Raw genomic sequence first — 24,316 nt, forward strand, 5'->3', positions numbered from 1 at the left:
CGATGCTTAAATGGTCTGTGAGTGGAAAGAAAAAGGTTGAGGACCACTGTATTGGAATAATAGCAAAAACAAAGGATTGGACAGACTGGAGTTACTTTCATCCAATCAAGAAAGACTGGAGATTTAAAAAGTGCAAAACCTTGAATAATTTTGATGCAGTGAATAAGGAGAGCTTTTATGAGAAGTTACTGAATTAAACTGATGGGTGAAAGTCATATAGTTGTATAGCATTGAAACAGGCCCTTCATCCCATCAAGCCTATGCTAATCAGTGTGCATATCTGTAGCAATTCCACGTGCCTGCATTAATTCTCTGTCTCTCTGTGCCCTGCTCATTCAAGTACCTGTCAATGTTCCTCTTTAATGCTGTTATTCTTTTCGCTCCCTCCCTCTCCTCTGGCAGCTTATTTTAGGGTTGTGTAATGAGGAATATGCCTGAAAACATGATGCCAGCAGACTAACCTAAAAGGGAATTGGAAATAAATGTGAAATGAAAAAAATATGTGGAAGCACAGTGAAAGAGCAGGAATGAGAAACCGAGTTTCAGGGGTACAGTGTTCTGAGTTAGCCACGTATTAGTTGTGAACAAACAAATAGTGCTTCTTGCTATCCCTGTAGTTACCTTACTATGGCCATCATAATCAGGGAAGAAGATTGCTCATTCCCTATTCATGAGCAGCAGGATGAGCAACCTCGCACTGCACCTTATTCGCATCGTTCACAGTGTAATAATTGGACTCATTTACTCTCACTCGTTCTGACCTCCTATCGCTTTCTAGTTTTTCTCACTCTGAAGTTATGTAAATTAGGTGCTATGTCTGGAGAAACAAAAACCCATTCCAGATATAAAAATCCATTCTGGAATACCTAGTTCACCATCTGCAACCCTTTATAACTTTCAACAAATGAAATATTTAACTTTTTTGTGGATCGTGTTACATATTCTACCTATTTTTGTCATTGTTTAAGTCTCTGCCTCTTGACGTCCTCAGAGTTCTTCAGTCCCGATTTGTTATCTTTCATAAGTTGCAGGCAGTAATTCGAGAAAATTGTTTCTTCCTGAAGAAAGACAGTTGTGATGTGATTATTAATTGTCCACAAGGCTGATTCCAGAGATGAGGGGGTTAACCTGTGAGGAAAGAATGAGACGGGATCTTATAGAAACGTATATCGATAAGACATATCTATAGGTAAGTTGTTTCCATTGGTAAGTGAGACTAGCCTCGAGATCTAGGGTAGTAAATTTAGGACGGAAATGAGGAGGAACTGCTTTTCCCAGAGAGTGGTGAATGTAGAATTTATTGCCTATTGAAGAAATGGAGGCTACCTTAGTAAATATATTTAAGACAAGGTTGGATAGATTTTTACATAGTAGGGGAATTAAGTGATTATGGAGAAAAGGCAGGTGGGTGGAGATGAGCCCGTCATCAGATGAACCGTGATCTCATTGAATGGCAGACCAGGCTCGATGGGCCGCATGGCCGACTCCTGCTCCTAGTTCTTATGATTTTATTTTCTCGCGTTGCTAATTTCTCCTCTTTTCCCCGCAGTTTATTGTGCTTTTTGTCTTTTAAAAATGTAAGTAAAGGTTTATTGTGATTCTTTCTGTAGCAAATCAAAGTGACCATGAACGAGGAAGACATGGACAGCTATGTGTTTGCCGTTGGGTCACGGAAAGCAATGATCCGGATGCAGAAGGAAATGCAGGATTTGGTATGTAATGGCACGAGAAGTAATGGAGGGCCGTTCCAGTGGTTTCCCCTCTTTATGAGTATCTTGTTAGACATACAATGCCCAGATGATCAGGTTGTCATTATTGAGTGAAGTACTGCTTTGTGTCCTGTGCATAAATTAATGTAATTGCACACTATTACAGCACCAATGGTTTGAATCCAGCCTTGTCTGTAAGGAGTCTGTTTGTTCTCCCCGTGTCACATGAGTTTCCTCTGGGTGGTCAAGTTTCCTCCAACCCTCCAAAAATGTTGGGGGTTGGTAGGTTAATTGGTGGAATTGATGTATTTGGACAGCATGGGGCTCATAAGAAGGGCCTGTTTTTGTGCTACATCTCTAAATTAAAAAAAAAATTATATTTGTGATGTACGTGGTCAGTTCTGGAGATGTGGATCAAAGGCAGATAAATTGAGTTGAAATGTGAACCAATCATGGTCTGATCCTGAGCACTGAATCTGTTCCAGTCACCAAGTTAAATGTGCAGGTTCTCCAACTGTTTAAGGGGGCAAATGAATTGTGGGGGAGAGATTTGGGGGCAAGAGGTTTGTTAATACACAGCAACTATTAAGCAGGGTCTTTGTTGGACCAAATTGCAATATTGTGAAAGTACATGGGGTGGCACGGTTAGTGTAGCAGTTAGTGCAATACTCTTACTCCTTTGAAGAAGACCGCAGAGCCCACCTCACTGACAAAAGGCAAAGGAGGAAAAACCCAACACCCAACCCCAACCAACCAATTTTCCCTTGCAACCGCTGCAATCGTGTCTGCCTGTCCCGCATCGGACTGGTCAGCCACAAACGAGCCTGCAGCTGACGTGGACTTTTTACCCCCTCCATAAATCTTCGTCCGCGAAGCCAAGCCAAAGGAAGGAACTTACAGCGCCAGCAATCAGGACCGGGGTTTGAATCTGGTGCTGCCTGTAAGGAGCTTGTACGTCCTCCTGTGTCTGTGTGGCTTTTCCCCAGGGGCTCTGAATTCCTCCCATTCTTCAAAACGTATGGGGGTTGTAGACTAATTGGGTGTTATTGGGCAGCACGGACTCATGGACTAAAAGGACTTATTACCGTGCTGCATGTCTAAATTTAAATTAAAAAAAAACTCTAGATACTGGAAATCAGAAAATGCTGAAAGTACTCAGCAGGTCAGGCTGCATATGTGGGAAGAGAAATGGAGCTAAAGTTTCAGATCAAAGAATGCTGCAATTTTGATTTGAATCTAAGATGATGTATTTAGCAAGGAGGGAGTGCAAAAAATGTTCATTAGACAGTTGCCTGCAATAACGAGACTATGGCAGGAGGAGAGGTTGGATTGATTGGATCTGTATTCACTCCAGTTTAAATGCAGGGAGGGTGGTTCACTTTGCTGGGACATCCAGAATCAGCTTCAGGTTGTGGGATAAAACATTAGGACTGAAAAGGAATGTCTTCACTTAGAAGGTGGCAAATCGATGTGATTCTCTAGACAGACCCTAGGCCAATTCACTGAATATGTTTAAGAAAGAGGGAAATGCATTTCTTGACACGAACAACAAGGGGTATTGGGAGAGAGTGGAAATAGGATGCTGAGCGAATGTGTAATTGGAATTGATTGTGAATGTAGAATTTTTTTATGGTTTATAAATGCTGCAAAATCTTTCAAATTGAATGGCAAAGCAAGTGTAAGGGAGTGATTGGCTACTACCTACTAAACAAGGGCAGCAGGCTTGGTGTAGTGGTTAGCACAATGCTGTTACAACAGCAGAGATTAGGACTGGATTCAAATCTGACACTGTCTCTAAGGAGTTTGTACGTTCTCCTTGGTTCTCCGGTTGAAATGTGAACCAGTTTTTCTCCCACTGTTTGAAATGTACCAGGGATTTTAGGTCAATTGGGTCTAATTGGGCGGTACAGGCTCTTGGACCAAATTGGCTGTTACTTTGCTGTATGTCTAACTTTAAATTAAAATTATAAATTTTAAATTACGTTAAATGGGAGTTCCACAGATTGCAGAATAAATGCGTTCCTTTGAAGGAGAGTTTGGAAATCATTAAGCTAGCTCCTCTCCAAATATTTCTGCTTCAAATAGCAGCTAAATGCTGAAGGTAAGCAAGTAAATACTTGCAAATTTATGGGTTTAATAGGTCAAAAGATTTCAGCGCTTTGTGCCACACTGTAACTATTGCTGGAAATAAAAATCTGAATGTAACTCTGGCCTTTGACACCAATGCTTCAATATTAGCAGGCATAGTGCGTGGTGCGTGCCACCTTCGATGTTTTATAGCCTGGGGTAGACCAAATGCTAACCTTCCATGCTTCATTGGAGGAATTTACTGTACACATTGTCATGGAGTCACATACACCATCTGCTTCTTTTCTAGAGTGAGTTCTGCAGTGATAAGCCCAAGTCAGGGATTAAGTTTGGGCTTCCTGATTCTCTCTCTGTCCTGTCCGAAATGGGTGAGGTCACAGAAGGTATACTGGACAATCGGGTGAGTATGCTGAATTGGGTAATGAGTTGAGCTTGTAAAAGTTGGTCTCAATTTGTTACTTGCTCTCTGTGAATAACCCTCACGGTTTTCGAGAGTTCATCTCATGAAGTTAACACATAATAAGGTGCTAGTCTATGCTGAGTGATCACAGCCAAAGCTGAGGGTCAGAACATGTAATTGGTCTCATTATGAGGAATCTTGAAAGAAATGTTGTGAGTGTGTATTGATGCGCACACACCGTTCTATGACATGTTTGTGTTCAAATAAATGTGGAATCAATAAATTAAGCATTTTAATTGATAAGGGAGAAGCTATTCCAACAATCTTCAACCAGAAATGACATTTGGATAGTCCATCACTGCTTTCTCCTGAGGTGTCTACCATCATTAGTCTTTAACCAATTCTAACTCAGGCTTTTAAAAGTGAGACAGAAAGAGTCCATGGCCAGCATATTCTTGTTAGAATGAAGGGCTAGGGGTGACAAGATCAGGGATATCGATGCTGTGGTCAAGATAATGTAGGCATATGTCAGGTATAGGCAGCTGGGATTAAGCAGGTCCCCTGAGGAAGCATCATGGTAAACAATCTTTTCACCCTTTCCATAGCTTCAACATCCTTCCTATAATAAGGTGAGCAGATATTCCATGTGTAGCTCAACTAAAGTTTTACAACATGGCTTCCTCACTTTTGTTCTCAGTGCCTTGCCCATTGAAGGCAAATACCATGGCCCTTCTTTACCACCCTATTAACTTTCAATGAGCTATGGATCTAAACCCCCAAATGCCTCTGACACTCTTAAGAGTCCTCCCGTTAATTGGAGATGTTCCCCTTACATTTGAACTTTCAAAGGGCACCATCTCATACATGTCCAGATTAAACTCCCACCTGCCATTTCTCTGCCCATATTTGTAATTGATCCATATCCTGATCTATATTCTTTGTTAGCACCAAATGCTCTCTGTAACTCACTTAACTTTTCCATGCAAGAGGTGGTCCATAGCTCCTTGCCAGGGGTGGTGGTGCTGGAGGCTGAAACATTAGGGGCATTTAAGAGATTCTTAGGCACATGGATGGAAGAAAAATAGAGGGTTACGAGGTAGGAAAGGTTTTGGGTTTTTTTGGTAGGAATATATAGGTCGGTACAACATCAAGGGCCTGTACTGTGCTGTAATGTTCTGTGTTCTAAGTCTTTTTGTATATATTATCACAAGCATCTAGGGTCCCAGCGCCAATCTCTGTGGAACATCATTGGTCACAGGCTTCTAGCCAGACCACCACTCACACTGTATTTTCTGATCCAGCCATTTCCGAATCAAAACTTTTGACTCACCATGGATCCCACACATCTACACCTTCTGGATCAGGTAATCACAAGGCATCTTGTCAAACACCTTACTAAAGTCCATGTGAAACATCCATTGTGTCACCTTCATCAGCCATCTTTGTCACCTCCTCAAAAAACTCAATCAAGTTGGCCAGATATGACTTGCCCTTCACAAAAGCCATTTTGATTACCACTTAATTTGACTACAACTTTCCAAATATGCATAAATCCAATCCCTAAGTATCTTCCCCCATAGTTTCATTAACATTGATGTAAAGTTTGCTGGCCTATAATTTCCAGGATTATAATTTATCTCTTCTTGAACAAAGGAATAACATTGGCTTCTCCACAGTCCTCTGGGAGGATGCAAAGATCTTTGCCAATGCCACAGCCATCCCTTCATTTGTCTCTTTCAATAACCTTGATGCATCCCATCAGGCCCCAGGGACGTGTACTTTAATGCTTCTCAGAAGACCACCACCATCTCTTCCTTATCTCAAAATGCCCTAACACATGAGGATTCTCCACATTAAGTTCCATGTCACTATCTTCCACGTTGTTCTAAAGAAGTAAAAACACAAAGCTGGAGAAGCTCAGCAGGTCAAACAGTGTCCATCTAACAATTTCAGCTTGGAAACAGGTCAATTTGGCCCTTCTAGTCTGCACTGATCCAAGTTCCCTCCTCTAATCCCACTTACCAGCACTCTGCCCATATCCCTTCATCCCCCTTCCATCCATATAATTATCCAACTCTTTATTAAATGACAAAATGTCCCTTTATATAGCAAAGATAAAAATACATAATCGACGTTTCGGGCTTGAGCCCTTCATCAAGATATGAAAAAATGTCGGCAGGCATCTGAACAAAAGAGTTGGGGGTAGGCATGGTTGCAAAGGCAGGAGGTGATAGGTGAAGAAGGGAGGGAGGGGACTGAAGCAAGCAAGAGGAGGAGGGAGGAGAGATGGCTGGGTGAATAGAGAGGAAAAGGGGGGAGAAGAGCTGGAAGGAGGGTGGCGGGGGGGAAGAGGAGAGCAGGTTAGCTGAAACCAGAAAAGTCGATGTTAGTGCCATCTGGCTGGAGAGTTCCCAGACGGAAAATCAGGTGGTCCTTCAATTTATGGGTGATCTTGGTGGGATAGTACGCAAGTTCTCCTTGGTAAATACTGATGCCAAGTACTCATTTAGTATCTCACCCACTTCCTCTGATTCCAAGCATATATTCCCTCTTGCTCCTTCACTGGTCCTATCTTCTCCCTCATTATCCTCATTTTTAATGTAAGTATAAAAGGCCTTGGGATTCTCTTCGGTGCTGTTTACCAAAGAGATTGAATGCAAAGCTCAGAATGAAATACTATGGACAGAATTGGTCTCCTTCTTTAAGAAGAATAAAAATTCATTGGACACCAGTTCAGTGAGGGTTTACTAGACTAATTGGGAAAGCTAGGAGTTTGAAAAGAATGATATGTGACTTAAGTGGAACATATAAGTTGCTGAAGAGTCTTGGCTGGGTTAGCATGGAGTGAATGATTCCTCGTGGAACACTCATTCAGGGTCAATGTTTAAAATGCAAGTGGTTGCCCATTTATGACAGAGGTGAGTTGGGTTTTTTGAAGGCTATGTGTCATTGAAACTTTTCTTAAAAGGGCACTGAGTGCAGTACCTTTGAATGCTTGAAGGCAACGAAATTCACAGATTTATCACCCTTTCTTCTAAAGGGATGTCATTTTATTCTGAGGCTGTTCCCTCTGGGCCTAGACTCCCCAACCACTGGAAACATCTTCCAATATCTGTTTTGTTTTGATGAGATTCCCCCCCCCCCCCCCATTCTTCTGAACTCCAGTAAGTACAGACCCAGAGCCATTAACCTTCTCATTGCAGGGATCAATCTTGCAAACTTCTTCTGGATCATCTCCAACGCCAGCAAATTCTTCCTTGGATATAGGGTGTGAAGCTGCTCACAATACTCTAAAATGTGGTCTGACCAACACCTTGTAAAGCCTCAGCAATACATCTTTGCCTTTGTATTCTAATTCGCTCAAAATAAATATTATTACTGCATTTGTCTACCACTGACTCAACTTGCAAGTTAACCTTTAGGGAATCCTGCACGAGGACTCCTAACTTCATTTTCTGAATTCTCTCCCCATTTAAAAAATAGACTATTCTTTCTTCCTTCTTTCAAAGTGCCATAAACTTCTCTCTGCTGTCTTCTATCTGCCACTCCTGTGCCAAATACTCTCTATCGTGCCCAGGATATTTCAGGTTTTAGTCGTTGTAATTTTTTCAGTTGTTTTCACTCACTGCACACCCCTAACTGACATTGGACCTTTGGTCCCCTCATTTATTGTGGCATTTTTGTCCTCTGCTATGAAGACAGATACAAAATATTTAACGTCTCTTTCAGTGTACATTATCTTTTAACTTGTCTTTGTCAAAATATTTTCGATTTGATTTACACAGATGAGGAATTCTCATAATCTTTTCCATATTTTTCTGATTTATTTTTATAATCGATTCTCTCTATCGACCTTTTGATTTATAGCTACTGCTTTCTAGTGCACACTCAGTCTCCTGGCCTGTTTATTGGCAATATCCATGGGTGACTGAGTTATTTAGGGGTAATTTTCTCATTGATTTTTCTTTTAATTTCTCCTGAATCTGCATTTGCTCAAATTTTTAGTTGTCTACCTTTGCTGATCCACAGGAAGATATTTTAAAGTATTTTCCTGATGTGTTTAAATAATTCATTCTTCATTTCTACACAGTTGGTTTTAATTAAGAGGAGTAGCTCACAGTTCCCTCAATGAGCGAATCTCCTAGACTGCATCATTTAGTCTACCACATTCAGTGTTCACAATGTCATCTCCTTCACGTTGGGAAAAATCAAATCACTTGGTGGAGCACCTGCAATCAGTCCACTGAAATTAACCAAGCCACTTTAATTCACTGTCCCACTCCCACTCTGATCTCTCTGGTTTCCTGTACTGTCATGGAAAAATAATGTTGAGGAGTTGGCTGAAGGCCTCAAGCCCAAAACATTAGTTATTTATCTTTGCTCTATAAAGGACACTGTTTGACCTGCTGAGTTTCTCCAGTGTCATGTTTTTACTTCAGCCACAACGTCTGCAGATTTTTGTGTTTTGTTCCAGTCCTGTAGATCCACTCGTCACACCTACCAATAAAAACAACAAAACAACTTTCTTGCCTCTATCTTATCCAAATATTTCATAATTTTATATGTTTCTACAAATTACTATCTCATTCTTTTGAATTTCAATGATATAGTTCCAGGTGACTCGATCTCTCCTTAGGTCAACACCCTCATCTCCAGAATCATCCTGGTGAACCTCGTCTCCACTGCTTCCAAAGCCAGTAGATCCATTCTCAAGTAAGGATATCAGAACTGCACCAATACTCCAGATTCAAACTCAACAGGACCCTGTATAAATGCAGCAGAAACTCCCGATTCTTAAACTCAATCCTTCTAATAATGAAGCCCATCATTCAAATACCTTCTTAGTATCTGTTGCACCTGCAAACCAATATTTTGTGGTTCATGCATCATAATCTGATCTATTATTCTTTCTTTTAAAGTGGATGACTTCACTGTGCTCTATATTCCCTCTGCAGACTCTCACAGTTTGCTTTTTCACTTAATTCAGTGCCATCAGGCAAACCTAGATATGCTACACTCTTCCAGGTCATCAGCATTGTGGAGAGAATAAACGTAGGCCAAGCATGACCCTGCGGCGATGGCCTTCCAGAGAAACCCATTTCCCCACAGAAAGATGCCTATCGCTGCTTCTCTCAAATTCCTTCATCCCTGTCAATATTAACTTTACATTCTGTTCTTCCAAGACAGATCATTCCTCAACAGCTGTCCTTTTTAACCATACCTGCTTTCTCTATCCACCTCACCAAACCCCTAAACACAGCATGGGAAGGACGTATTTGCTTTGGGGAAGCATTGAGTCAAATTTACTTGATTTGATTCCTGGGGTGAGAGAGCTCCTGGAGCAGCAATGTTTGGTGCAGAATGGACTGTTTAAAAGAATGAGAGATGATCCCATTATAATACAAGATTCTGAAGGGGCTTGACAGGGTGGTTTAAAAGGTAGTTTTCCTTCAGAATTAGGTGAACTCTTAAATTATTAGGTTGGGATTTAGGATGAATTTCTATCCCTAGGAACTCTCTACCCCAGAGACAGTGGATGCTCAAATAAAGAGCCATTTATGTTTGGACACTGAGTCCAGAATTTTGTGGATTGGTTGGGAAAGTGAACATAGGGCGGACCAGTTAGTGCATGTGGCCTGCGTTCGAATCACCGTGCTCTGTAAAGAGTTAGTACATTCTCTCTGTGTCCGCATGTGTTTCTTCCGGATGCTCTGGTTTCCTCCCACATTCCAACAATGTATGGGGTTAATGGTCACATGAAGGGCCTGTTACATGCTGTACCTCTACATTAAATTAATAGGTTGGTCATCATTTTGAATGACAGAACAGGCCAAAAGAGTTGTAGCTATTCCTTCTATGTCTTCCTTTTTTAATCTCAATGAGCTGGCATTGTGCCAGTTCTGAAAGGGTAGTGCTCTACCTCCTGCCCAGTAGTCAAAATCTCAGTCAACCATGACTTTGCTTGGGGGGAGTCACGTGATGGAGTAGCGGCTGGTAGGGGAATACCAGCCCTCTCCAGAAAAGAAGAAATAAAGTGAAGAAAATACAAAGTTCAAGAAACATAAAATATAACAAATAAAGTTGTAGAGAAAAGAAAGAAAATGGCACCCAAGAAGGAAAAAGTAAAAACAACAGGAAAAAAAGAAAAGACACAGAAGCAGGGATCCTTCGTGGAGAAGAGATGCCGTTCTCCGAGGTTGGTGACGACCCCGCAGAGTCGCGACCGCTGGACTGCAAAAATGGCTCTCTGAGCCAAACAAAAGTGCGCGGTACACTTACTAAGGTGAAGGAGAACACCGACGGGAGCGGGGTTCAGCCGAGGAGTGGGCAAACACAACGCAACCAGCTGAGGGATGCCCGACACCAGGGCTCTCAGCTGGAAGAAGAGAAAAGCGACAGGAAAGGGAGTGAAAGGAAAGAAGAGCAGCAGCAGGAGGCCCGACAGATGAGTAGCCCAGAAGAAGAGGACCAACAGCAAGAAACCAAGCAAGAAGAAGCCCAGCAAAATGAGACAAGCAACTCATCAGAAAAGTCAGAAGAGACACAGATACAAGGAAGAGAAGAATAAGACACAAACACAGGTGCAGACACAGAAGAAGAGGAAGAAGACCAAGATCTGCACAGAGAAATAGAAGGTAAAACAGATGGACAAAATATAGATAAAGTTTTTTTTCAAGAACAAATGAGAGCATTAAAAGAATGGTTGACATTAGAATTTAGTGAAATTAATAGAAAAATGAAAAGTACAGAAGATGAAGTGAATAGAGCTGGTCATGACAGAAATAGGGAAAAGAGTAGAAAATGTGGAAGAACGAGAAACGGCTGTAGAAATGGAAGTGAATGACTTAAGAGGAAAATTGGAAGTAAGTGTTAAAAAAATTAAAGAGACACAAGAGTTGTTCGCTCAGAAAATTGATATGTTGGAAAATTATAGTAGGCGAAACAACATAAAGATAATGGGCCTAAAGGAAGATGAAGAAGGCACAGATATGAAGGAATTTATAAAAGAATGGATCCCAAAGGTCCTGGGAATGACAGAAATACAGGAAGGAATGGAAATAGAAAGGGCACAGAGAACACGAGCTCCGAAACCACAGACACATCAAAAACCAAGATCCATCTTAGTAAAAATTTTGAGATATACAAGAGAAAATATACTGGAGCGGGCAAGGAATAAAATTAGAGAAGACAATAAACCATTGGAATACAAGGGTCAAAAAATATTTTTTTACCCGGACATAAGTTTTGAACTCTTAAAGAAGAGGAAGGAGTTTAATACAGCAAAATCGATCCTATGGAAAAAAGGTTATTAATTCATGTTAAGACATCCAGCTGTGCTTAAAATATTTATCCCTGGGGAGCAAAACAGACTGTTCTCAGATCCGGAGGAAGCACGAGAATTTGCAGAACGCCTGCAGGATAGAAGGAGAGATGAAGAGATGTAGTAAGAATGAAGAATGTCGATATAAAGTATATATAAAGATGTAAAAACAATGTATATGTAAAGAACTAAAGAAGAGAAAGAGAAGGGAAGAAAAGTAAGGGGAAAAAAAAGTGTGAACTTTGTTACATGTGTAAAAAAAAAAGTCTTTTCTGGGGGGGTTGGGTGGGAGAGAATAACCGTCAAGTTGTGGTTGCCTGGCAAGGGATAAGGGGCAACTCAGGAGGGGGACATTTAGGGCAAAGGGAATATTGGATGTGGGAGTTGTTGAAGTATTTTATGTTTTAAATGAGTTTAAAAAGGGAAAACTCAGAGATGAAAATGGGGAAAAGGGGGATGATGGCGGTGAGGAAGCAGAAATGAGGTGTAAACAGGATATGAGATGGCCATGTTGAATTATATGACTATAAATATTAATGGCATACATAACCAAATTAAATGGAAGAGGCTATTAAATTTACTGAAAAAAGAAAAAATAGACAACATTTGTGCAGGAAACGCATCTAACTGAATGGAACATAATAAATTAAAGAGAGACTGGTTAGGGCACGTAGCGGCAGCATCATATAATTCAAAAGCTAGAGGTGTAGCTATATTAATTAATAAAAATGTATCAATCAAAATAGAGGAAGAAATAATAGATCCAGTAGGGAGATATATAATAAAGTGTCAGATATATTCAGAATTTTGGAATTTGCTCAATATATATCCTAATGAAGAGGATCAAAAGTTTATGCAAGATATATTTTTTTTAAGGTTGTAGATACGCAAGGGAATATATTGATAGGAGGGGATTTTAACCTTAATTTGTTTCCAATGTTGGATAAAACTGGACAAAAGATGAGCAAAAAGAATAAAGTGGCCAAATTTATGGTTAAGTCAATGCAGGAAATGAAACTTAAGGATATATGGAGGAGGCAGCTCCCAAGAAAGAAGGAATACTCATATTATTCGAGAAGGCATAAAACATACTCAAGGATTGATATGTTTTTGTTGTCGGCCCATATTCAAGGGAGTGTTAGGAAAACGGAATATAAAGCTAGATTGCTATCTGATCATTCACCCCTGTTATTAGTAATAGAACTGGAGGACATCCCACCAAGAACATATAGATAGAGGTTAAACTCCATGCTACTTAAAAGGCAGGAGTTTATTGAACGCCAAATTAAAACGTACTTTGAAATAAATACGGAATCAGTGAAAGACAAATTTATATTATGGGACGCAATGAAAGCCTTCATTAGAGGACAGATAATAAGTTATGTAACTAAGATGAAAAAGGACTACAATCGGGAAATAGAACAGTTGGAAAGGAGATAGTAAGTAAAGAAAAAGAACTAGCAAAAAGAGATGATATAACAAAATGAAGAGAATTGGTGGACAAAAAAATAAAATACGAAACATTACAAACGTATAAGGTGGAGAAGAACATAATGAAAATAAAGCAAAAGTATTACAAACTGGGAGAAAAAAACACATAAAATATTAGCCTGGCAACTTAAAACAGAACAAGCTAAAAGAGCTATTTTGGCATCAAGGAAAAAGGAAAAGCAAATTACATATAATCCAACGGAGATTAATGAGAACTTTAAGGAATTTTATGAACAATTATACCAAACTGAAAACGAGGGGAAAATGATAAAATGGAAGAGATTTTAGCTAAAATTGAACTGCTGAAATTGCAAGAAGAGGAACAAAACAAACTGATAAAACCAGTTGAAATAGAGGAAGTTCAGGATATATTAAAAAAGCTGCCGAACAATAAAACGCCTGGAGAGGATGGATTCCAAATAGAATTCTATAAAACATTTAAAGAGTTATTAATTCCTCCTCTCCTGGAAGTAATGAACCAGATAGAAGAAACACAAAACTTGTCAGATTCATGTAAGACAGCAATAATTACAGTAATACCAAAGACGGGGAAGGATCCACTCACACCAGCATCATATCGACCAATATATCTACTTAATTCAGATTATAAAATAAAAGCAAAATTATTAACCAAGAGATTGGCCGACTGTGTACCAAAAATAGTAAAACTAGATCAAACTGGATTTATTAAGAAAAGAAGAACAGGGGATAATGTCTGTAAATTTATTAATTTAATTCATGCAGTTCAAGGAAATAAGATGCCAACAGTGGCTGTTGCTTTAGATGCAGAAAAAGCCTTTAACAGGGTAAAAAGGAATTATTTATTCAAAGTATTACAGAGGTTCAATCTACCAGAAAAATATATTGATTGGATTAAAGCATTATTTAATGGACCATTGGCGAAGGTAACAGTAAATGGATATGTATAGAACCAATTTAAATTAAGTAGGCCAACTAGGCAGGGATGTCCACTATCTCCCTCACTGTTCGCTTTAGCAATAGAACCATTGGCAGAACTGATAAGAACAGAAAATAAAATAAAAGGGATAAAGATAAAGGAGGAGTATAAAATCAGTTTATTTGCAGATGACATCATAGTATACTTAACCGAACCAGAAATATCAATAAAAGAACTACATCAGAAATTGAAGGAATATGGAGAAATATTGGGGTAGAAGATCAACGCAAATAAAAGTGAGGTGATGCCAATGAGTAACGCGGATTATACAGAATTTAAAAAAGAATCACCATTTAAATGGCGAACACAAGCAATCCGATACCTAAGTATTAGGTTAGATAATAATTTAAGCCACCTGTACAAACTAAATAATCAGCCACTAATAAAGAAATTGCAGGAAGACTTAGAACATTGGAAAGAATTACCGCTAACGTTGGTAGGAAGGGTAAATTGCATTAAAATGAATGTCTTCCCAAGGATACAATACTTATTTCAATTGTTAACAATTCCCTTAACAGAGAAATTCTTTAATGAACTAAAGAGAATAATAAGGAAATTTTTATGGAACGGGGGGCAACCGAGGATAGCATTAGATAAATTAACAGAGAGGTACAACCATTATGTTGAACATTAAATAGGTTTGGAGGGGGGTGGGAAGGGGGGAGGAAAGGTAGGGGGGAAAAATGGGAGAAAATGCCACTGTGTATATTTAAGAGGGAAATGTTTGTATGTATTTCGGTTGATATGGTTCACAGTGTGAAAAATAAAAAATTATTTTAAAAAAACATGACTTTGCTTCATTTTTAAATAATGCTGCTTCCCAAAGCAAAACGGAATCCTTGTCAAGATCCATCCAGCTGCCTCTGTTTGTATTAGCAAAGTCCTGTTTGCATGATGCAGATCTGTTCAGATGTTTACTGGAGGGATGTGGGTGATGCACTTCTTGCTGAAATGTATCAGAAGAAGTCCCGCAGGAGGATCAGAGCCAGCACCACCAGGATGAGGAACAGCTTCTTCCCACAGGCAGTGAGAATGCTGAACAATTAAAGGATCTGCTGACACTGACCCTCCGAGACTCTCATATCCATGAAACTATTTATTTATTTATTTGTATAGATGAAATACTTGTCCTGCATATGTATTGTTTGTATCTATGTGTGTTATGTCTGGTTATGTAACCGCATTTTTACACCAAGGACTGGAGAACGCTGTTTCATCAGGTTGCACTTGTGCAATCAGATGACAATAAATTTGACTTGAAATGTCTTTTCTTTCTAAACCTAGATGGTGCACTTCCTATCAAATCACGCCGACAAGATCGAGTGTGTTCATTTCTCGGACCAGTTTTCTGGAATGAAAATTATGCAAGAGTATGTATCAAGAATTTCTGCATAAATATTGTGCCCAACTGTAACATTAGAATCATAGATATCCTGTTTCAGTAAAGATTGTTTCTCAGACTTTTAATTAGGGAATACTTTCTGAGTTAGAACTTGTGATGTGGTGTGCACTGGAGTGGGGCAAGGTCGTAGAATCTCAATGAGATGCTGGAAAGAAATCAGTAGCATCCTTGGGTAGAAATGGTCAGTCAACATTTCATGTCAGGACTCTATTGAGACTAAAGGGGTGATATCAAGGGAAAAGAAAAGGGGAGAAGTTGGGGAGAATCTTAGAGATGATAGGGTAATGAACAGCAAGTGGGAGAGGTGAAGAGACAGGTAGAGAGAGATTGCTGGAAGGAGGGGGGAGGAATTAAGAGGAAGATACAGAGAAAGGTAGGCCGGGGTTTACCTCATTAGCCGTTGGGTTTAACGCTGGCCAGGAGGAATATGATGTGTGGTCTTCTGCATTAGTGTACTCAGAGTGGCTGGCTTCCTTTTCATCAATGAATCGGATTGGATGACGACTTCGCCAAACCCCTCTGCTCTGTCTGTGCATCTAAGCTTGTCTCTGAATTATCAACCATTCCTTGTCATTGACCTCATCTATTGCTATGATATCATCCCCTCTTGGGCAGTTTTAAACTCATCAGTACGAATATAAGTTTTTCTAATTTTTAGATAACCACTACCTCCAGCTGGTTCCAATTTTCCATATTTTTCTTCACCTACTTCCATTCTTATTTTTCTCTCCAATTTCCCCTCCCCACCCTCAGTGGTCTCTACTCTACCTGTCACTCCTCCATTCCACCTCTGTCCAAAGCCCTATCACTTCTTTGCCACTCGCCAGCTTCTTCCCCTTGCTTTTTTTCTTTCCCCCTTGATAATCTTGATATCACCCTTTCTACTTCATTTTCATTAAAGTACCCCAACCACTGACTGATCATTTCACTCATGGATGCTGCCAAACCTGCTGAGTTCTTCCAGCATCTTATTGTGCGCCCAAGATTCCAGTCTCTACAGCACACATGTCAAGTTCTGGCCCGCGGGCCAATTATATTTGGCCCGCAAGATCATTTCAAAAATGTATTAGAGGTGGCCCGCCCTGCAGCGAGAGCCGATGCTGTTTTTTTGTCACCCCCACCATCCTCCCCCTTCATTGCACATCCTTCCCCACCCCCTAACTATCCCCTCCCCCCTAAAACCACCCCCCTTAAAAGATGGTCAGAATATTCTCAAAAAGGAATCCAGAATGGTAAAGTTCCACAAACCTTCTGCTGGGAATCCTAACAACACCCGGGCATCAGATCCACGGGACGCGGAGGGAGCAAGAGTGTTGCAGGTTGACCGTGCAAAGTTTGAGAACGGGGAAAACAAAATTGTAACACGAGAAGTCTGTCGATGTCATCAGCCGGCAAGCCAGTTGGAAGGCTCCCCGCACAACCAGTCACTTCTCCCACCTGTCGAGCGGTGCGGCGGATTGGCGAGCGCCTGTGATTTCCTGTCGGCGCGACGGACATGGCAGGCTGCGCACGGCCCCCGCTGTTCCGCAAAGGCTGATCGGCAGCGCGCTGGGCCTGAGTGGGGGGGTAAGCAGGGGTGGGCAGAGGGCGTAGGTGAGGAGTAATGGGCAGGGGAAGTTATGGTGGTGCGAGGGGCAGTTAGAGGGAGGGATGAGTGGAAGGAGGGGTGGATAGGGAAACGGTAAAAGGGGAGGGGCAGGGCGAGTAGGGGAGGGGTGATTAGAGGGTGAGAGACGGGTAGAGGGAGGAACAGGTTGAGGGGAGAGGCAGTCGAGGGGCGTGTATAGGATGGGGTGGGTAGAGGCAGAGCGAGTGGAGTGAGGGGTGAGTAGAGGTTGGGTAAAGGACTGGTCAGGTAGAGGGATGGTGGTTCGAGGGTGAATAGAGGCCTAGAGCCTGAGGAGTGAGCAGGAAATGCTGAGTCCTGATGCAGGCCAAAATGGACACAGCCTGTGAATGCTGACTACATCTCCACAGGGACCAACTAGGTTTCCCTCAGGTCAAGCAAAGGGTGAACTTGAGCTACCTACTCCTGACCTGTAACATTATCCTCCTAAAGTTATATCCTAAAGTTTAACATTACATATGTTGAAAGAAGAGAAAACATGCAGATGTTGTTGAAATTTTCAATAAATATTTAGTTCGGCCCTCGACTTAGTCCAAGTTTTTAATTTTGGCCCTCTGTGAATTTGAGTTTGACACCCCTGCTCTACAGTTTTAGTGGTTCTGTGAAGCCCTGGAACTTGGATTCATTCAGAGCCAAAATGTTTTATTTTCACCACTTAATGATCTGAAAATATTTTGGCAAGCTGCCAGAAACACATAGTTGTAAAGATGCCTTCCATGATCTGTGTATTTCAGGCTATGGATATCGCCTCTCCTTCATTGAATTGCTTTATGTCAGTTATTTCTTTGTGCAGGTTAAGGCTTGTTTGGCATCAAACCCATTCCTTACTGATGCTCAGTATTTAGAGATGGAAAGTACAGAAGTTTTCTGATTGACCAAAATCTGCATCTGACAGTCAGGAAATGTGATGAAATATACTAAACTTCATTACGTTTATAGTCCTATAGTCCATGTCATTACAAAAGTAAACGTAATGAGGTGGACTCTAATAAAAAGTGGAATGTTGCCTTGCATATTTGGCCTTTGAAAATATGACGTGTTTCTTCCAAGTTTTGGGATGGAGAGGTAGTGAGGAGTGGTTTCTCGTGGGCCACATTAAAATCCACGATTTATGTCATTTATTTACTCTCTACCAGTGCAGAATCGTCTGTAATTCTGAATAGTCAGATTAAAATTGTGGTGGTACCTCTTTAAAAATTGCTGAATGTCTCTTTTCTTTCTGTTCAGAGAGGGTCAACCCCTCAAACTGCCTGACACTAAAAAGACACTACTGTTTACATTTAATGGTAAGTCTCTGATGGATCATTTTTATTGTTAGTGATTCACGAGAGTGGGAGTGAGCCTCTGCTCCTCTGGATTTAGAGATGAAATGCGTGCTTATGCTTCCAGACTGCTGTCAACACTGCCCTGCTGTTTGTGAATGGGTTGGAGAGGCTTTGGGAATTATGGGGGCCGAAAATAGCCATCCTATAAAACACAAAGAATGATAACTGAATTTCAGTCTTTTGAGAAGCAGCATGCTGATGCCCTGGAGAGACAGCATTGGACCCAGCCCAAGGCCTGGATTAACCTCCCCTGCCCAGAGCAAATACAATTGCTGCAGTTGCAATAATCTTTGGCTACCAACACATCTAATCAAATTCCAAGTCTCTCCAGGCAGCCTTCCTGTGAAGCAGTGTGATGCCTGAGCAGCTAGGCCTCGGGCAGCTGCTGCTGGGTTCGAACCCTGCACTGTCCTGATAGACAACTCTCTCACTCCATCAACAAATTTCGGAATGGACCATGAATCTATAGACACCACTTTACTTTTTTCAATAATTATTTTAAATATTGTATTGATGGAACTGTAATTTATTGCATTTTTGTATCTATATCACCCAATACTGCTGCCAAAAAAACAACACATTTCGTGACACGTTCGTGACAATACACCTGATTCTTATTTCAACTGTCCATAGATTTAAAATGATGTTTAAATATGGATTAAATCAATTTAAATAATCTTTAAAATACTTTTGTTTTTAATTTGAATGCAGTTATTTAATTAATTAACTGAAGCATTAACATTTAGTAAAATGTTACAGTGTCTTCACAATGAATGATAGAAAAAAATACACATCAGCCAGTGATGTAGAAGAATGTGGAAGGCTCGGTTAGCCCTGTCCAGAGATTAAACCTGACAGTTTCATCTATTCCATGCGTTATTGATTGATCAGGTAACTGAAATCAGGTCCTGTGTCTGTTCCTCTGCAGTGCCTGGAATCGGCAACACTTATCCGAAGGACATGGAGTCTTTGTTGCCGTTAATGAACATGGTTATTTACAGCATTGATAAGGCAAAGAAATATCGCCTCAACAGAGAGGTAATAAGACAATATATCATCTTTGCTCGTGTCTGGTCAAAATCGCTCAACAAACATCTGTTGCGTCTACTTTATGTAAGAAGTCTAACTGTTCAGGTAGAGACACTTGAAGGTTTAATTAACATCTAGGATGGCAATATTGTTGACATCGCCTTTGTCTTGTCCACATTGAGTCCCGGGTTGTTCTCTCACCACTTTCCAAGCCTTCCAACCTCCTCTATGTAAGCTGACTCATTATTGTTACCACTGAGCCAGCTACTGTTGTATTATCCACAAATGATGATTCTGTTTGAATTGAATCTGGCAGTCCAGACATGAGTCAGCAACGTGAACAGTAGCAGGCTGAGCACATGGCCCTGAGGTGTTGGGACGAGATCTTGCTGACAGCCTGGCCTGATTGTAGCCTTTCTGTCAAGAAGTCTAGAATCCATTTGCAGAGTTGTGTATTGAGTCCCTGCAAGGACATTTAATCTACCAGCCTCTGAGGTATGATTGTGTTGAACATTGAGCTCATGTCAGTGCACGGCAGTGTGGTAGACGAGGCATCGTTCTCTAGGTGGGTCAGGACAGAGTGGAGGGTTAGGGCTTTAGCATCATCTGTGGACTTGTTTGGCCGGTAGGCAAACTGGAATTGGTCCAATGTCATTGGAAGGTGCTGTTTGATGCATTCCATTACAATAATTCAAACTACCTCATGATTGCAGAGGTCAGTGCCACATGCTGGTAGTCATTTAATCCAGTTGCCATTGCTCCCTTGATGAATATGGCTGCCTTGAATCCTATGAGGACAATGGACTGATACAGTGAGATGCTGAAAATGTCCGTTACGACCCCCGTCAGTTGGTCCACACAGTCCTTTAGCCCCCAGCCAGATATGTGGTCTGGTCCTGCTGCTTTGTATGGATTCACCCTAGATAGGATCCTCCTCACCTCAGCTGTGGCTATGCAGGGTGCCTGTTCTTCAGAGGTAGGCGAGACTTTCTTTGGTATCAGACTGTTTTTCTCATTGAACCGTGTGTAGAAGGTATTCACCCTGTCAGGAAAGGAGGCGTCAGTGTCACAGGGTTGACTTATCGTCAGTTATGGCTTGAAAATCCTGCCATATGCACCACATATTGCTGGTGTCACAAAGGTGTCAGAATTTTCTGTGAGTACCCACATTTTGCCTTCCTGATTGCACAGGAGAGTCCACCCGTTACGGATCGGAATGCGATCTTGTCACCTGATCTGAAGGCAGTGTCACAAGCTCTGAGCAATGCACAAACCTCCATATCTAGTCATGGTTTCTAATTTGCCCCGGCTGCCGTTTGATTACCATAACATCCTTAATGCACTTGCCTATGTAGCTGGTCACTGAGCTCATATACTTAATGTTGATGTGGTGATCATAGGTGGCCACCTCCCTGAATCCACTCCAGTCCTGCTGTGGCTTCATCTGACCAGGTCCTGAACTCTCTGTGAACTGGTTTGACTCGTTTAAATAGTGGTCTGCTTGCAGGGATTAGCAGAATTGGATATATGGTCTAGGTGGAAGGGCAGCCTTGTTCGTTCCAGGGACATAGGTGTGGACTGGATCAAAGATATTCTCTGCTCTAGTTGCTTGTTTTTGGCAGGACTGTTTTTAAGTTGACTTAATTGAAGTCACCAGCAACAATCCTACAACCATCAGAGTGAGCTGCCTGGGCTTAACAGATGGCCCCATAGAGTTTTTTCAATGTTTTCCCAGCATTCGCAGAAGGAGGAACAGATAGTGCTGTGATCAGAGTGTCTGTGAATTCCCTGGGTAAGTAGAAGGGCCTGCATGTCACCATTGAGAACTCTATCACTGGTGAGGAGTGGACCTTTTCTACAGAGACATTTGTACAACAGCCCTTATTGACGTTGATGCACAACTCAAAAATACAAAAGTGCAGTTAGATCCTCTGAAGGGAAATTGGGAAGACAAAGAGAAGTCATGAAACATCAATGGGCAACAGGAATAAGGTAAATCCAGGTGTTTCATATATACTGAAGTCAGAAGAATAACCAGGGAACGAGCTGGGGCAGCAAACGATCTGTGCACTTGAGTTGCTGAGCATTGAAGGCAACAGACTGAGTGGTGGTGAATGGGATGAATGCAGGTGTGTGCCACTGTTCAGCTTGGACATGGGCACATGACCTGTTTCCATTGCTGTACAACTCAATGGCCAGCTGGCTAATGGTTTGACGAGCATGTGAGTTATTCTGTCAGCCCACAATATTGTGCCGACACACATGTACCTAAAGACTAAACTCTCCCTACCTCATAACCCTCTACCGTTCTTTCATCCATGTACCTGTCTAAGAGTCTCTTAAATTCCCCTAATGTTCCAGTCTCCACCACCCATCCCTGGCAATACATTTCAGGCACCCACAACTCAGTGTAAAAAAAAAACTTACCTCAACACTTTCTTCCACTCACCTTAAACAGATGTCCTCTTGTATTAGTTATTGCCCCTGGAAAAAGGCACTGGCTGTGCACCCTATGCAAGCCCCTCATCCTAATCTCCGATTGCTCTATTAATCCATCATCACTCCAGAGAAAAGCCCCTAGCTTCACAATGAGGGGACATTTACTCCTAATGTCTCCCCTAAATTTTGCTCCCTTCACTTTGTACAGAACTGACATGAAATTTCTCTAAACTCCGTTCTCTCCTCTGATCCATACACTGCTCTTCCCTTTGCTATCCTTGTTTCTTCCCCTCAGTCTTCAATGCAACACGCGTGACTGCACAGATGACAGTGCATTCAATCTCTCTGAAACAGGGTAAGCAGAAAGCTGATAAAAATCGTGCTCGTGTGGAGGAGAACTTTCTAAAGATGACGCATGCACAGCGTCAGGAAGCTGCTCAGATACGCAGGGAGGAGAAAAAACGAGCCGAGAAAGAAAGGATCATGAATGAGGAGGACCCGGAGAAACAACGCAGGCTTGAGGTACGAAATAATCCTGAGGTGACCTAGTTTAGTCTGGCACATCGCATAGATATTGGCCTTTCATTTCTCGGTCAAAACACACATGTTGAAGAGACTCAGCCAGTCTTGTAGCATCCAGTAAGAGGTAGAGATGTATTACCAGCGTTTCGGGCCTGAGCCCTTCCTCAAGGTGTGAGTGAAAAAACAGGTGTCTGAATAAAGACTGGGGAAAGAAAGGGGGAAGAGAACGACCAACAGAGAAATGATGGGAATTGATTTTGGCTCTGTGAAAGGAGACTGAAGGAAAAGGGGAGAGAGAGAAAGACAGAGCAAGAGGAAAGGAGACAGGGGGAAAGAAGATGGGGAGCTGGCTTTCAAAGATAACTGGAGAAATCAAATGTTAATGTTATCTGGTTGGAGGGTGTCCAGAAGGAAGGCGGGGTGGTGTTCCTCCAATTTGTTGGTGGTTTCAGCCTGTCAGTGCATGAGACCATGGTCAGACATCTTGGCAAGAGAATGTGATTTAGAATTGAAATGGGTGGCCACTGGGAGATCCACACTATTGCAGCAGACAGAGCTCAATAAAGGGATCTCCCAGTCCACATCCATCTCTCTAATGTAGAGGAGACCACAGCAGGAGCACCAGATGCAGTAGATGATCCCTGCAGATTCATAAGTGATGTGTGGCTTCACTTGGAAAGACCATTTGGGGCCCAGAATAGTAGAGAGGCAGGAGGTGTGGGCACAACTGGAGCATCTTCTGTGGTCACGGGTGGGGAAGGAGAAGTGGATGAGGGAGTCACAGAAGGAACAGTCCTTGTGAAAGGAGGAGAGGGGAAGATATGTCTGGTGTCATTTCTCAGGCCTGGGTTCAAATATAACTAAGATTATTGGATTGAAGCCTCTGATCCACTTGGCCTTCCTGATCTGATACTGTGTTAACCCTTGACTTCTTGCAAGAGCCACAGTATAATTTGCATCAGTTTACTGTTCACCTCTCATTAGTGTGTGTATATTAGGCGAGGCCATCCTGTTCAGTATATCACTGAAAATTAAAACGATGATTGCCCTTCTATACCTGTCATTGTGAATGAGTTGTCAAGCCATTGTCTCAGTCTACTGCAGATGCCCTCTTGGTTTTATTGGGGAGGGCATGCAACGATTTGGACTTGGCAACCTAATCAGGCCCGAAAAGTCAGTAATATATCTTTACTCGCTATGGACACAGCGAGACTGGGCGAGTTCCCCTAACATCTCTCTGATTTTACCAATTCAGGGTGTTCTGTAACATGAAAGCAATGGGATTTCCACAGCCTCGGTTCTTTCCCTGATGTTTGGAGTTTGTGAATTTGGAAGATACTATTGCGGAAGCCCCAGTGAGTTGCAGTAATGCTCCCTGTGAGGGGTGAAGGGAATGATTCGGTTGTAACCTTTCCAGCATAGTTGTAATCTGGGTGGATGCCAGGTGGATGCTGGCAATACATACTTGAATGTTCTTCAATCTATGTCTGTGTCATGTAAGTTCCCACAAGCAGTAAATGGTCTTTTGACTGAGGAATATTGACTATGATACTTTAAAGAACCCAAATCCCCCTTTCAATGATGCCTTCAGATCTTTTAAATCCCATTCAGAAAACTGGGCTTTGTCTCATCTACAGGAAGGTACTTTTAAGAAAGCGACACTTCCATACTGATAGGAATTTGACAAAAGAAATTGCTAGGCGTTCATGAGCCAAGCACACTGTGGCTCGCGGCAGAGTGAAGGTGAACAAAAGGCATCACTCCTATAAAGGCCAGTGAAGATACTGAAGTAGAGGAGTCAGCTTTTCGTAAATTAATTTGTATCTCTGAGCTCTGCCCATTTTTTCCTCTTGGATGTGCAAGTGGCTCTTTCTAACACTAAATGTAGCTGGTAATAATCAATCGATTCTCAGCAAATGCACCAGTAAAATAAAATGCAGCTTCTGGAAACTTGAAATAAAAATATTCAGCAGGTGTGGAGCGAAAAACAGTTACCATTTCCGAT

The 24,316-nt window shown here is 41.6% G+C and overlaps 1 protein-coding gene across 3 annotated transcripts in view; it reads left to right on the forward strand.

The window, feature by feature from the left end:
- ccdc47 (coiled-coil domain containing 47) overlaps positions 1-24,316 on the forward strand; it is a 53,637-nt gene that overhangs the window by 24,441 nt on the left and 4,880 nt on the right. For all 3 annotated transcript variants that reach the window (XM_069905162.1, XM_069905163.1, XM_069905164.1), the window contains 6 exons: positions 1,611-1,712; positions 4,087-4,197; positions 15,252-15,337; positions 18,224-18,282; positions 19,250-19,359; positions 22,144-22,311. In XM_069905162.1, coding sequence (XP_069761263.1) covers positions 1,611-1,712; positions 4,087-4,197; positions 15,252-15,337; positions 18,224-18,282; positions 19,250-19,359; positions 22,144-22,311 — 636 coding nt within the window. The remainder of the gene's footprint in view (positions 1-1,610; positions 1,713-4,086; positions 4,198-15,251; positions 15,338-18,223; positions 18,283-19,249; positions 19,360-22,143; positions 22,312-24,316) is intronic.

This window comes from Narcine bancroftii, chromosome 12 (genome assembly GCF_036971445.1).
Source record: "Narcine bancroftii isolate sNarBan1 chromosome 12, sNarBan1.hap1, whole genome shotgun sequence".
NCBI lineage: Eukaryota > Metazoa > Chordata > Chondrichthyes > Torpediniformes > Narcinidae > Narcine > Narcine bancroftii.